The 13,294-nt window shown below is 37.0% G+C and overlaps 1 protein-coding gene across 1 annotated transcript in view; it reads left to right on the top strand.

The window, feature by feature from the left end:
• Positions 1-13,294, top strand: part of PCDH15 (protocadherin related 15) — a 2,141,593-nt gene that overhangs the window by 1,588,821 nt on the left and 539,478 nt on the right. Inside the window, exon 11 of the mRNA XM_043982395.1 lies at positions 3,350-3,460. Within this exon, the coding sequence (XP_043838330.1) occupies positions 3,350-3,460 (111 nt within the window). The remainder of the gene's footprint in view (positions 1-3,349; positions 3,461-13,294) is intronic.

The following is a 13,294-nucleotide window of genomic DNA, read 5'->3' as shown; positions in this document are numbered from 1 at the left end:
ATTAAATGGGGAGAGGGCATTATAGTTGCTATGGTGCAGTTGAAAGAGTGTTGAATTTCGAGTCAAAGATTCTGAATTCAAATTCTGGCTTTGTTCTTTATTACTTATGTAATGTGGGATAAGTTTCTTTACCTGTTTGGCCTTGATTCTCTCACTTACAAAATGGGGGAGTGGGGGTGGTTGTATGAGAAGACCTATAAGGTATTTACCTTTTAGCTCTAAATCTAAGATTAAAAAGAAAAGAGAGAGGATGTCATGGGAAAGACATTTGCCTTGCTTTGAGTTTTGCTGTTTTGTTTTTTCCTTTTATGTTAATATTTTTGTTTTGATTTTTTCTTTTTTATTTCTTTGTCTCCCTTACAAGACAAAACTAGGGGAAGGAATTGGTTGGAAAGAAGTTGGTTTAGGCTAGATATCAGAAAAAGCATACTAAAAAAAATATAGTTGTCCAAAGCAGGAATGGGTTGTCTCAAGATGGTAGCTTGCCCCTCACTGATAGTCTTCCAGCAAGGACTGAATGTCTACTAATTGAATATTTTGTGAAGGGGCCTATTGTTAACCTATGGGTTGTACCAGGTGACCCTTCAGTCCTCTTCCAGTTAATGTGCTATGATCTTAACAATATATTTTAGATCCTGGAGTCCATTCAGGAGGAAATAAGCCAATATCCAAGATGTTTCTTCAAGTAATTCCTTTTTTCTCTCTACTTTCAAATAGTCACTCAAAACAGTTTGGGAAAGCCTTATTTAACTGTGAGTTTCATATTTGACTTTTTAAAATAGTATAAACTATTTTCTCATCTTTCCTTTTTATTGTTTTATCTCTAGACACTAGCCAGCAAATCAGGTAAAAAAATAACTAAGGTTTTCCCCCTGTGATAAATTCCCCAGGTGGTGTGGGCCATGAAATAGTTCTCATCTTTGTCTCTTGGCACACTGAAAACTATTCAAAACTTTCTGAATTAAGTCACATACTTTGAAAGAGACATTGGATTTAGCTCACTAGATTAGATTCAGTGAAAAGAGACCAGTTTCAACTTTAAAGCTCAATAAAATTACTTGCTATATTGTTTCTGCTGATTTGTACTAAGGACCAAGGAAAACTATTCAGTGGAAGTTCATTTTTGACATTAATATGTAACAGTCTAGACAGTGATTCCTATTCCTGCAAGAGTAGCTTTGGAATATAGATGACGGCCTACTTTTACAAAATGATACATCTATCAAGGGTTTGGTTATGATTAAGTTAGATTTTTTTCCCCTCCATTTCAATGCAATTACCATATTTTTTGTTATGCCAAAAAGCCCACTACTCTCTGCTCATTCCTTTTTTCCCCACACACTACTGACTTTATCACTGGTGATAATATGAGAGCTGTCTTCAAGTATTTGTGAGGCTGCCATATGAAAGAGGGATTACTAGGCTTATTCAGATTGGCCCCCAAGGACAGAACTAGGCTCAGTGATTGGGAGTGATACAGAGGTAGAATTAGGCTTGATATAGGCAAACATTCTTAATAATTAGTTACCCAGATATGGAAAAAGATGTCTCCAGAGGATAAAATGAGAATGAATTTCCTGTCACTGAATGTATTCAGGTTCAACTTTGATGACTGTGTGTTATAGAGCTGATTTTTGTCCATATATGAGTTGAACTAGACTGCTTTGGAAGTTCCTTTCATTTATGAAATTCCAGTTTGTATTTTAAAAGAGAGACAGAGACAGAGAGATAGATAGATTGTGGAAAGTTGCTTAGCCCAACATTGGTTAGCAATAATAGCAGTAATAGAGAGTAATAATAAGGGCAACTAGGTGGCTCTGTAGATAAAATGCCAGGCCTGAAATCAGGAAGACCCCCCCCCCCTTCATGAATTGAAATCTAGCCTCAGATGTGACCCTGGGTAAGTCACTTAACCAAGTTTGCCTCAGTTTCTCATCTGAAAAATGAACTGGCAAACAACTTCAGTATCTTTGCAAAGAAAAAACAAAATGGGGTCATGAAGAGTTGGACCCACGGAAGTAACTCCATAACAACATGTCACTAATAACTGGAACTATGCCAGTGAATGAGAACTGATGGACAAAGGATAGATTTTGCCAAAGTTTAGTATTACAAGGATTCTATTCATGTTCATTTATGTTAATGTTAATTAATGTTAATGATGATGGTGACGATCAAAGGATCATAGATATGGAGAGCCAGAAGGCATCTTCCAGGGCTATCAGGTCTAACCCTCTCATTTTATATATTAGGAAACAGGCCCAGAGAGTTTAGACTCACAAAGCTAGTTGGAGTCTGAGACAGGATTCAAACTCAGATCTTCCTGTATCCATCTCTGGCACTTTAGCCAATGGGCAATAGTTAATGCTTATCATGATGACAATGTCACCAGTAAGGATGACAACTGACAACTGTAGAGCATATTAAGATATGCAAAGCACTTTACATATATTTTCTAATTTGATACTCCAAATAACCCTATGAAGTAGGTGAAACAATTATCAGCATTTTATTGATAAGAATAGGTCGACCCAGAGATAGTAAGTTACTTCATGCAGCTAGAATTATGAATCAGGACAGAAACTCCAAGTCTTCATGAATCATAAAATATTAGATAATGACAGATCCTTGGATATCACTATTCTCCTTATTATAAAGATAAGGAAAATGAGAACCTATAAGTAATTTTTGCAAGATTACACAACTGATTCCTAGATATCTGTGGTCTCCTATTTCCACCTACCTCATAGGATCATTGTGAGAATTCAATGAAATAATATTTGCAAAGTGCTTAGCACAGTGCCTGGCACATACATACCTAGTTGTTTCTCCTCCCATTCTCACTGTTCTATTCACTCTCTCTATGGTGCTTTGTGACTCTGATTTTTTTGGTCTCTAATGTCTGGAAGTTCTTAGACATGCAAAAAGTGCAAAGGTAGAAATTATGCTATGTAGAAATCACAGATTTAAAAGTGTTATTTTGAATTTTGGGGGTTTATATCAAGACAGATAAAAAGTAAAAACTGTTGTAGAAAAGACCCATGTTTGTTGGCCTTGCTCTGCAGAGGTCCCAGGACAGTTGATAAATGGTACAAATAATAAATGAAAAACTCCTGGAGGAAACGAGTTTTCTGGTTATCATATTTTCCTAGGCTCTGAGAGAACCTGACTGATCAAATTTAAACATTTAAATGAAAGATCAGAATATTGCATCAGAAGCTTGCACTCAAATCCACTTTCAATGAAAATGTTTACCTACCATCCATGATTCTTAATCTTACCATGTGACAACATCCCATGTGGTATCTCTGGGTCACCTCCATCAATTCTTTCTTTTTCCTTTTTGCAGACCTCCAACGACACTTTTGAGATCCCTCTCACATTAACTGGAACTGTTGTATTGAGGAAGAGACTTAATTATGAAGATAAGACTCGTTATTATGTCATTGTTCAAGCTAATGTAAGTATTTTCCATGGGTTAAGACTGAATTGAATCTTTCCCTTTAAAAAGTGTGTGTGTGTGTGTGTGTGTGTGTGTGTGTGTGTGTGTGTGTGTGTAAGTGACAGGCATATGAAGACATCATACAATAATCCTTGAAAGATGTTGCAAAAGAGATATAGTTCTTTGCATCAACCCTCTGATCTTTAATCTCAAGTGAGGTATAAATGAGAAATATATGTTCTCTAAAGATATTAGTGTGAAACAGAACCCCTCATTTTGGTACCATAGATTTTTCTTAGTAATCAGGCTGGTGAAGCCAGTGAATCCTTTCTCGGGATATTGTTTTAAATATATAATAAAATGCGCAGGCTTAAAAAAGTTAATAAAAGGTTAGTGAAAATAAAGATAAATTTATTTTCTCTATCAGTGATCACAGAACTACTGAAATCTCTTGTGAAGAGGGTTCTATAGTTACAGGCATAGAACATCTACTATGAAAAATATCATAAAATAAGCACTTGATGAGAAAGGAAGTAGGGTCAGTCCAACACAATTCATTAGACATTAATTATGCACCTACTATGCCGCAGATACTCTGCTAAGCACTGGGGATACAATTAATAAAAAAGAAAATAGTCCTTAACCTTGAGGAGCTTACAATCTAAACATGGAGACAACACCCAATAGGAGGAGGAAAGGCAAGGGGAGAGGGAGGAAGGATGAATCACCAGGGGCTACCCCAGAGCTCAGTACGTGGACATGTCGTTCCACTGATTTGAAACCACACAGGGCAGCAAATATAAAGTGGATTATGGGCTGGGAGTGCAGTTTCTACTTTCTATTAAAAAAGCATTGCCAGCCCTCCAATCAGAGGGAAAAAGAGGCTGAAGGAGGTGGTATTGATCAAAGCTTGATTTAGTCACATGGTGGTGAGTTTAGAAGTGATGAGCTTATCCTGAGTGGGATATTTCATTCCAATGGATTTTAAACCAGGCAAGGCAATAGATGCAAAATAGTGTCAAATGGGAAAATGAGGCCTGACTAATAGACAACACTCAACTTGCACTAATAATACGTTCACTAATAGGAGTGGAGCGTTTGAGAATGTCCTAAGGAAATACAGGGATAATAGTTGCCCAAGATGAGATGGGTGGAGGAGTTACCATTCCTACTCTGGGAGAGAGTGGTCACATCCTAAGGATCACAGATCAACCAAGCCATTGTTAGATGTTTTTCCCCCAGTTTCAAAGAAATTGACATTTTAACCAGAGGTAGAAAGGAAAGACATGCTTTTAAGTGCTTACTTCTGAAAATGTCATTCCTATAAATTGCTATGTTATATAAGTAAACATTTGGAGAATAGAAATAATAACAGCTGAGTCTTCCAATTTGAATTCAGAAAACAGTGCTATTTTTACGTCAAAAAACCATAGAATATCAAAGTTGAAAGGAACCTCAGAATCTATCCAGCTTCACCTTGCTATTCATGAAGTCATTCTGTAACATCCTCAGTTAATTTCTCACCCATCATTTCCTTGAATATTCCTGTTGTTGTTGTTTGGTCATTTCAGTCATGTCCGACGTTCTATGACCCCATTTGGGGTTTTCTTGGCAAAGATATTAGAGTAGATTGCCATTTCCTTTTCCAACTTGTTTTACAGATAACTAAACTGAGGCAGAGTTAAGAAACTTAATCAGGGTCACACAGCTGGTAAGTGTCTATGGCCAAATTTGAACTCAGTTCTTCCTGACAGGCCTGGTTATCTATAAATCACATTACCTAGGATACCAGGACATATCTAATGATGTGTACATCATACTTTATTATGTAATTATATGTTCTTAAAACAAGTTTTGTTTGAAAAACAAACACTTTTCTTGAACTACAAGAGTAACCCAGCATCCTTATTGTTTCCCACCTTTTAATCCTACTTATGCTTTTGGACCTTTGAAGAACAAGTTGAATTCCTTTTTAAATAAAAGTCCTTTAAATAATTGTAGAAATCTACCCTGTATTCCTCCTTTCAGTGACTTTTTTCTTCTTGTTTCCTCACCTGTTGTTTTTCCTGTCAATGGCTTCTCTAGCCTGTCCTAGGTAGAAGTTACTTTTTCCATTACTTTTTTTTTTCTTAAAACTGTTTCACCTAGAGCTGAGTGATCAATTCCTACTATGGTCTAGCCAGTTCATAGGATGGAAGGACTCTCACTTATTTCATCCCAGACATCTCCATTGACTTTTTCTTCGATGTCCTATTTGTCAGTATCACATATTTCCATAAGAGGATAGGTGGTTTTCTGGAGATAAGAACATATCCTAAATCAACCATTATTATCATTTATGATAATTATTGTTTTACCCCTTTAAGCACTAATTGTGTATTTTCTGTAGTCAAAAAAAATACTTCTGTGGAAGGAGCAAAAGAAAAGAAGTAAGCAAAAGAACTAAAAAAAATTGATACACAGGAAATAAATTTTACTTGTCTTTGATCTGTAATGACTTCAACATGATGGTAAAAGAGTCACTTTCCCATTTAGTATTTCATGTTTAACTGTTTTCAGAGAAGAAAGAAATAAACCTTTCTTCTTACATTTGGTTGCACCATGAAGAAAATATTTTTCTGAGGTTTTGTTTGCCGTAAGACATATTCTAATGCCAAAATGACAGACTCTAATTTATAAGATTCCTTCTACTTTACCACACACTGTGATAGGCAGTGTAAATATCTAAGCCCACCTCAAACCCTCATGGCATTTAACCAATGCACAAAGCTTAGTCTTCTGAAAATGTGGCACTTTGTTCTTAGGATTATCTGTGATTTGGAAATGCATTTTCTCTATTTGGAGGCAAAAATCATGTCTCCAATATGTTCTATATGTCCAGAATCCTGTTAATTGGTTGAGACAGCTTGATCTCTTTAAAGGGAAAGGAATGAAAGAGTAAGCAAGTATTAAGCATCTAGAATGTGCCAGCCCCTGTGCTGAGCACTTTACAAATAGACTACCTGTTGATCCTCACAACAACCCTGAAAAGTAGGTGCTAGTTTTATCTCCATTTCACAGATGAGAAAACTGAGGCAGATGGAGGCTAAGTGACTTGCCTAAAGTCAAACAGCTAGTACGTGTTGTTAAGGGCTCTTAAGAGGTCCCTCGAACTTGTCTTTTTGAGTTGCCAGATTTTCCAGAAACACTGGACCCAGAGTATGCAGGAGGCCCCCAATGTCAGGGACGACAGCTCACCAGCTGCCATAATTTGCTGTTTGCCCCTCAAGCTGGATCCCCATGTGCCCATGGAAGACAAGACAGGTGCCAGTCAGTCTATGCCAGCCTGGGGAAATGCTTTTGCAGATAAGCCGAGCCTCCTATCTCCATCATCTAGCGGTTCCCAAGGGAAAAGAAAGCAGCTTTTGCCAGGGCCTTGCTTCTCCACTTTGGGAGCAGATTGTCCTTCTCCCAGTACCTGCCCCATCCCATGCCATGCCCCTTCCTCTTTTCTCCTCTTCCTTCAGTTGCACTATCATAAATAGGCAAACTTCTAGAAGAACTGTGAACACTTTTGGGTTCCACATGCATGTTCATTTCTCTTGTACTAAACCTCGCTTTCACATAAGTCTCCTGACGTTGTGATTGCCTGTTGACAGTGTCTGAGTCAGAATTTAAAACTCAAGGTCTTCACAATTCCAGATCCCACTTTCTCCACTTCGCCACCTAGCAGCCAAAAAGATTTATTTCAAACTACAAACAGACACACACACACAAATAGTGGGTTTTGTAACTATTCCAGTAGAATATGTGTTGCTCATAGTAGATCCTTAATATGTACTTAACAGTTTGATCCAAATTGAGTTCGCACCTAATTTAAATTCAGTGTGTGATATGTTTTTACTCTCCATTGATCACTCTAAGTGTCCCACAGGATTTTTGTTTTGCCTGTTTATTTTCTTTCAACTTTTCCTTTTATAGTCATAATACTATATGCTTTTACATGCTATTTTTCCTCCTGATTTGAATTATTTTATGAAGACTTTCTATATTCCTTTTTCCTTACTCATATTTTCCCAGCCATAATTGCATTATAATGTCCCATAAACTATGAACACAAATTGCTAATAATCACTTGAAAATACATTTTAAAAAATTCTAGTCATTCAAAAGATATAGTTAAAACAAATTATGAAGAAGCACTAAATGCCAATCAAATAGGCAAAAATAATTCCAAGCAATAAAACTCAGTTCTGGGAGAGTTGTGGGGAAAACATATCCATGCATCAATTGATGGTAGAATTGTAAATAATAATAAAAATAACAATGATAGATAAGTGATAAATGATAATAATAAATAACAATAACAAACAAACATAAAGCAATCTGGCAACATGCAGTAAAATGACCATTTCATTTGGCTCAGTAAATCCATTTTTTTTTTCTTGGTGTTAGCCTTAAATCATGTCTATATCTCTTACTGCTCTGAAGACTACAATGGTTCCCTAAAGCTTCTAGGTCACATACCAGCTCCTCTGGTTCACAGCCTTTTCTAGCATGACTCCAGCCTACCTTTTCCTACTCACTTCATGTTAATCCCCTGCAAATACTCTTTGGTTTGACCAAATGGGCCTTCCTGCTTTCGCCCAGATGATAGTTCACCTCCTAACTGCAGGTCAAGCCTGGATTTTACTACCTCCTTACTCTTACTTCTGATTCCCGACCTACCTTTAAAACTCAGCTCAGGTACTACCTCATTGGAAGCCCTTCCTGAGTCCCCAGGCTTTTAGGAATATCCCCTCCCATTTGCCCTCTTACTCCCTATTTGTTATTGTTGCTCAGTCATTCAGTGTCTGATTCTTGATGACTCTGTAGACCATAGCACACCAGTATCATCCATGTTCTTCTTGTTGTTTTTGGCAAAGATACTATAGTAGTTTGTCATTTCCTTTTCCGTCCTCTGAGTACCTTATGATTATTTTGAACATGGTTTGCATGTATTTCTAAATGTATACATTGCCTTCTCTAAGATAATGAAATTTCCTTGATGATAGGAAATAGATCATCTTGGTATTTGCATTCCTTGTGTCTACCATAGTGCTGGACATGTATAATTGGTACTTCAAAAATGCAAATAATTAATGCATTATTGAGAACATAGACTGGAAGTATTATTAAAATCAACAGAGAAAAAGAGCTACCTTATTTTAAGCAATTAAGAGTAACATTACTTTCAAGTGTCAAAAATGGAAGCAAACTAAATATTCAACCAGAGGGGAAGGGTTGACACTTTGGTGAGATTTTAACTGAAAATATTTCTCAGATAAAAGTGCTCTTATGTGCTTAGATTAATGAATTACATGGCATTACTCTGTGGGATGTGAACGTCCTTTTTTCTTTTCCTTTTCTTTTTCATTTCATTCCAAAATCTTCCCATAAAATTGCATGAGATTCCTTCAAATAAAAACAAGAAAATGTCCACTTCTACTCACCAAGTTCCATACACATATCATACTCTTTCTTTGTTTCTAACTAAAAGAAGTTGGTGCTAGAAAAGGTACTAAATTCAGTGTGGATGTTGTCCATCAGGTTTGCCCTGGTCCCTTGGTTAAATTGATTTGCAAATTATAAAAGAAAAGTCCCAGACACCATGTAGCATAGTGGATAGGCACTAGCCAAGTCGATTAAGCTTTCAGTGAATTCAGGTAACTCTTTAAGACACAAGTACTGATCTGTTTTGATAGAGGAAGTTCCTACTTGCAGGCCCCCTGAACTAATATAATTACACGTCATGGCCTCTCCCCTCAAAGAAAAGAAAAAGGATGGATTGGCTCTTTTATCATCATGCAAACAAGACTATACCTAGAATTAAGTTCTTTTCATTACATCATTTAAACTTAGCATATTTTCTAGAAGTATTAAGGACATAACATATGTATACAGATTGACCAAACTACAAAAATTAAGGCTAACTATTATTCGCAAACTGCATGAATTAAGGCTTCAAAAATCACAAAGCACTCACACACAGAGAAGATGCTGAATGGGGATTATGTATTTTTTAATGTCCTACAAAGTGATTTTTTTAATCCATCAAGGAATTTTACCAAAAAAGTATAAACTTAATGGTCAGAGATGTCATCTATTTCTTCCATAAAAAATTAAACAAGCAAATATTTAGTCAGTGTCTCTCCTCTGTCAATTACTATGAAAGTCAATAAGGAGGGCCATAGCCCTCTCATGTGTTAACATTCTTTATAATTCTTATTCATGTTTTACCATAAATTCTCTATAGACAATTTCCCCAACAATCTTCAGTCTCTTTTTATTTTATTACTAAATGGAGAGCAATGCTAGACTACTTTATATTTTATCAAAATTTAAGTTTAAGCACCAGGGGTGCTGATAGGTACTTAAGCGATCCTATTCACTAATAAGAACCTAGCCCTGATGATCACCTGACCACCTAGAGAATTGTGTGCTCTCTCCAACACCATTGGCAGAGATGAAGAAGGAAAGAGTTCAAGACATGGAGGACAGTGAATAGAAATACTCAGAGTCGAGAGATGTAGTACTTAATTTAAGGAACAAAAAGGAGGCCAGTGTCCCTGGATCAGAGACCTTATGGGAGTATATGGAAGCGTTAATAAGATTGGCAAAGTGGGAACCGGTCATGAGGTCAGGTTATGGAAGACTTTAAAAACCAAACAGAGCCACTAGGTGGCACAGCGGATAAAGCGCCAGCTCTGGATTCAGGAGGACCTGAGTTCAAATTTGGCCTCAGACACTTGACACTAGCTGTGTGACCCTGGGCAAGTCACTTAACCCCCATTGCCCTGCAAAAAACCAAAAAACCAAATAAAAAACAAACAAACAGAGGACTTCACAGGTGATCCTGGATGCCATAGGGAGACAATAGAGTAGGTTGAATGGGTAGGGAGATGGGCATGTCATGATCAGGTTTGTGATTTTAGAATACTTTGATATCTGAGTAAGGATGGACTGGAAATAGACTTATATCAGGTAAACCAACCAGGAGGCTATGGACATAGTCTAGGCATGAGGTCATGAGGGTTTTTAGTAGAGTGATGGCAGTTTCTCAGGAGAAGGATGCATAAGGGAGAGATGTTTGGGATTACTGGAATGTAAAGGCAATGATGTGTTGGGAGTAAGTTAATCACTGAGTGGAAGTATATTTTAATTCTCTATAAATGTACAAGGGGGCAGCTAGGTGATGCAGTAGATAAAGCACCAGCCCTGGATTCAGGAGGACCTAAGTTCCAATCCAGCCTCAGACACTTGACATTTGCTAGCTCTGTGACCCTGGGCAAGTCACTTAAACCTCATTGCCCTCAAAAAAGAAGAAGAAAAAAATAGCTCTCTTCTAAAAAATTATTTTTAGTCCTCTACAACAAGGTGTCTCCCATCCATATCTTAAGGTAATAAATGGTTCCTTGAAAGAGGTAGCAACAGAGATAAATGTTCAGCCTAGGGATAGAGTGTTCCCAGGCCAGGAAGAAGCTTTGTGGTACTGGAAGAGAATGTGGTACTCCTTTGAAAAGAAACTTATTACCATGGAGTCTGAATAGCCAGAGAATACCTAGTATGTCCCTTGGAATCCATAGGCAAATATATACAAGCTCCATCTATATCTAGCTACTTAGGTAGCTATTTTTCTATCATTCACTATCTAAGAACACATTTATGCCTATATAAAGAAAATTAAGAGTAAGAGAAAAGCTATATTATATGCATGTAGATGTAGATATGTGTATATGATATATGGGTATGAAAACAACTCTTTGCCTCATAGCAAAATAATCTAATGAAAAAATACAGAAATGCATATAAATACCTAAAAGCCTCTATTCTTAAAGGTTAGACTACATGCCTTAGCAATTGATGCCCCAAAGAAATACAATTATAAACCCAGAAAAGTTTGATGGAGTGGTGTGATTCATTGCTTGCCATGCTCAATTCATGAAAATTCAGTAGCAATGGAAAAGCAGAAAATGACAAAAACTAAACAAGGCAAAAAGTCCTGAGGTATTTGACCTTAGGTAACTTGAAACAACAATATGCAGAAAATGAAGCAAGTTGATAAAATGGAGTTTCTAGGATTTTTTTTACAGTAGTAGGTGACTGTCCATCTATCTTGGGTCACCAGAAGGGAGATAAAAGCCTCTACATCTTGAGGTAGCTTTGTTGAAGCAGAACTGTTGAGGGTGATTCTAATTACATTGTTCTTACTCCTCCCTCCTTTTTTTCTGCTGCAAATACCTGATAATGTAATTAAATAACATTTAATTTGTCTCTCTTAGGGAGTCTGCTTGATGCTTTGGCACACTTTGGAAAGCCAGAGGCTGGAATATCCAAACATTAGGAATGTTACATATTCCATTATTAATAAAACAAAGTTTCTGAGTCATTGAAAATATAAGAGAAAGAAAGTATAAAGGGAAGAAGATAAAGGACTGAGGAAGGAAGGGAAAGAAGGGAAGGAGAGAGGGAAGGAGGGAGGGAAGGAAGGAAGGAAGAAAAATGAAGAAAAGGAAGAGAAAAGGGATATGAGAGGAGTAGAGGAGAGAAGAGAGGAGAGGAGAGGAGAGGAGAGGAGAGGAGAGGAGAGGAGAGGAGAGGAGAGGCTATATAATCCTCTTTACCAGCCTCAAATACTCTCCATTAAGCCTGGTGTCCTAAGTGTTCATTTAGCTAGGACTGCAGACAGAATCTCTCACTTTAGCATGCCTAGTATAATGTTGAAAGAATATTCTTGAATGCATTTCTAGTCTTCACTTTCCTTCACACTATTCTTTACAATAATAATGGTAAAAAAAAATAGATGTCTTTTATAGTGGCTTTAAGGTTTACAAAACACTTCACACATATTTTATTTAGCCCTCACAATAGCCCTTTGTGGTAGGTGTTATCATTATTCCTAATTTATACATAATAACAGCTCACATTCATATAGCTTTGTAAAGACTGAACCATGTCTTACATATGTTAATGCATTTGATAGATGAGGAAAATGAGGCTGGGCAAGGTTAAGTGACTTGCTCAAGGTCACTCTGACCAAAGGATATTCAAGGCAGATAAAAGCCCACCATGACCTAGAGTTTGCTGCTTTGCTCTCAAGAGTTAAATTTTCTCCATCAAAGTTCACAGCATCAGTCAGAAGAAAATATTGCAACTATCATGTGTCTTAGAATTAAATCCTGTTATCAATGAATTGGCAGCAGCATTATATTCGAGTTTATAAAAATAAGTGTTGCTTTGGTTTATCATTCATCACAGGATCATAGATTTTGAGCTAGGAAGGGCCTTGGAGATAATGAAGTCTAATCCTCCTATTTGATAGATGAAAAACCTGAGGCATGGAAGGGTTAAGTGATATTATAGTAATCATACCGAAATCTAACCAAGGTCCTCCCACTCTATTCCTGTGCTCCTTAAAATAAACTATGTTCTTAATCTGGGGTCCCTAAAGTCTGTCTCCTGAGGCTGTTGGTGGTGACAGAGCCTGTCTCCTGAGGGAACTTTGAAAGATGGAAATAGTTATGTCCTCATTGCAGGGCTACAGACTCTAATGGACTTTTCTCACCCTTTGATTGTCTCATTCGGAAAACTCATAAACTAGAATATGAGATGACTCTCCCACTCCTGCCTTGAGTTAGTTTTTGCTCATTTCAAAGGGACTTAATATCATATACAGTGCTCCCCAACCATAGTCCCCCACCTCTTCAGAGAAGTTTATAAAGTCACTTTTTCATTATGATAGTTTGTTTTATTGAATTGCCGCCCACCCTTTATTTATGCTCTGTTAGAAGGGGTTGATTTTTCTTTTGGTAGGAGCAAAGGGAATGGATGTAT

The sequence above is a fragment of the Dromiciops gliroides genome, chromosome 2 (assembly GCF_019393635.1).
Source record: "Dromiciops gliroides isolate mDroGli1 chromosome 2, mDroGli1.pri, whole genome shotgun sequence".
Classification (NCBI taxonomy): Eukaryota; Metazoa; Chordata; class Mammalia; order Microbiotheria; family Microbiotheriidae; genus Dromiciops; species Dromiciops gliroides.
The sequence above is the reverse complement of the archived record's forward strand: the minus strand, read 5'-3'. Positions and strand labels throughout refer to the sequence as shown.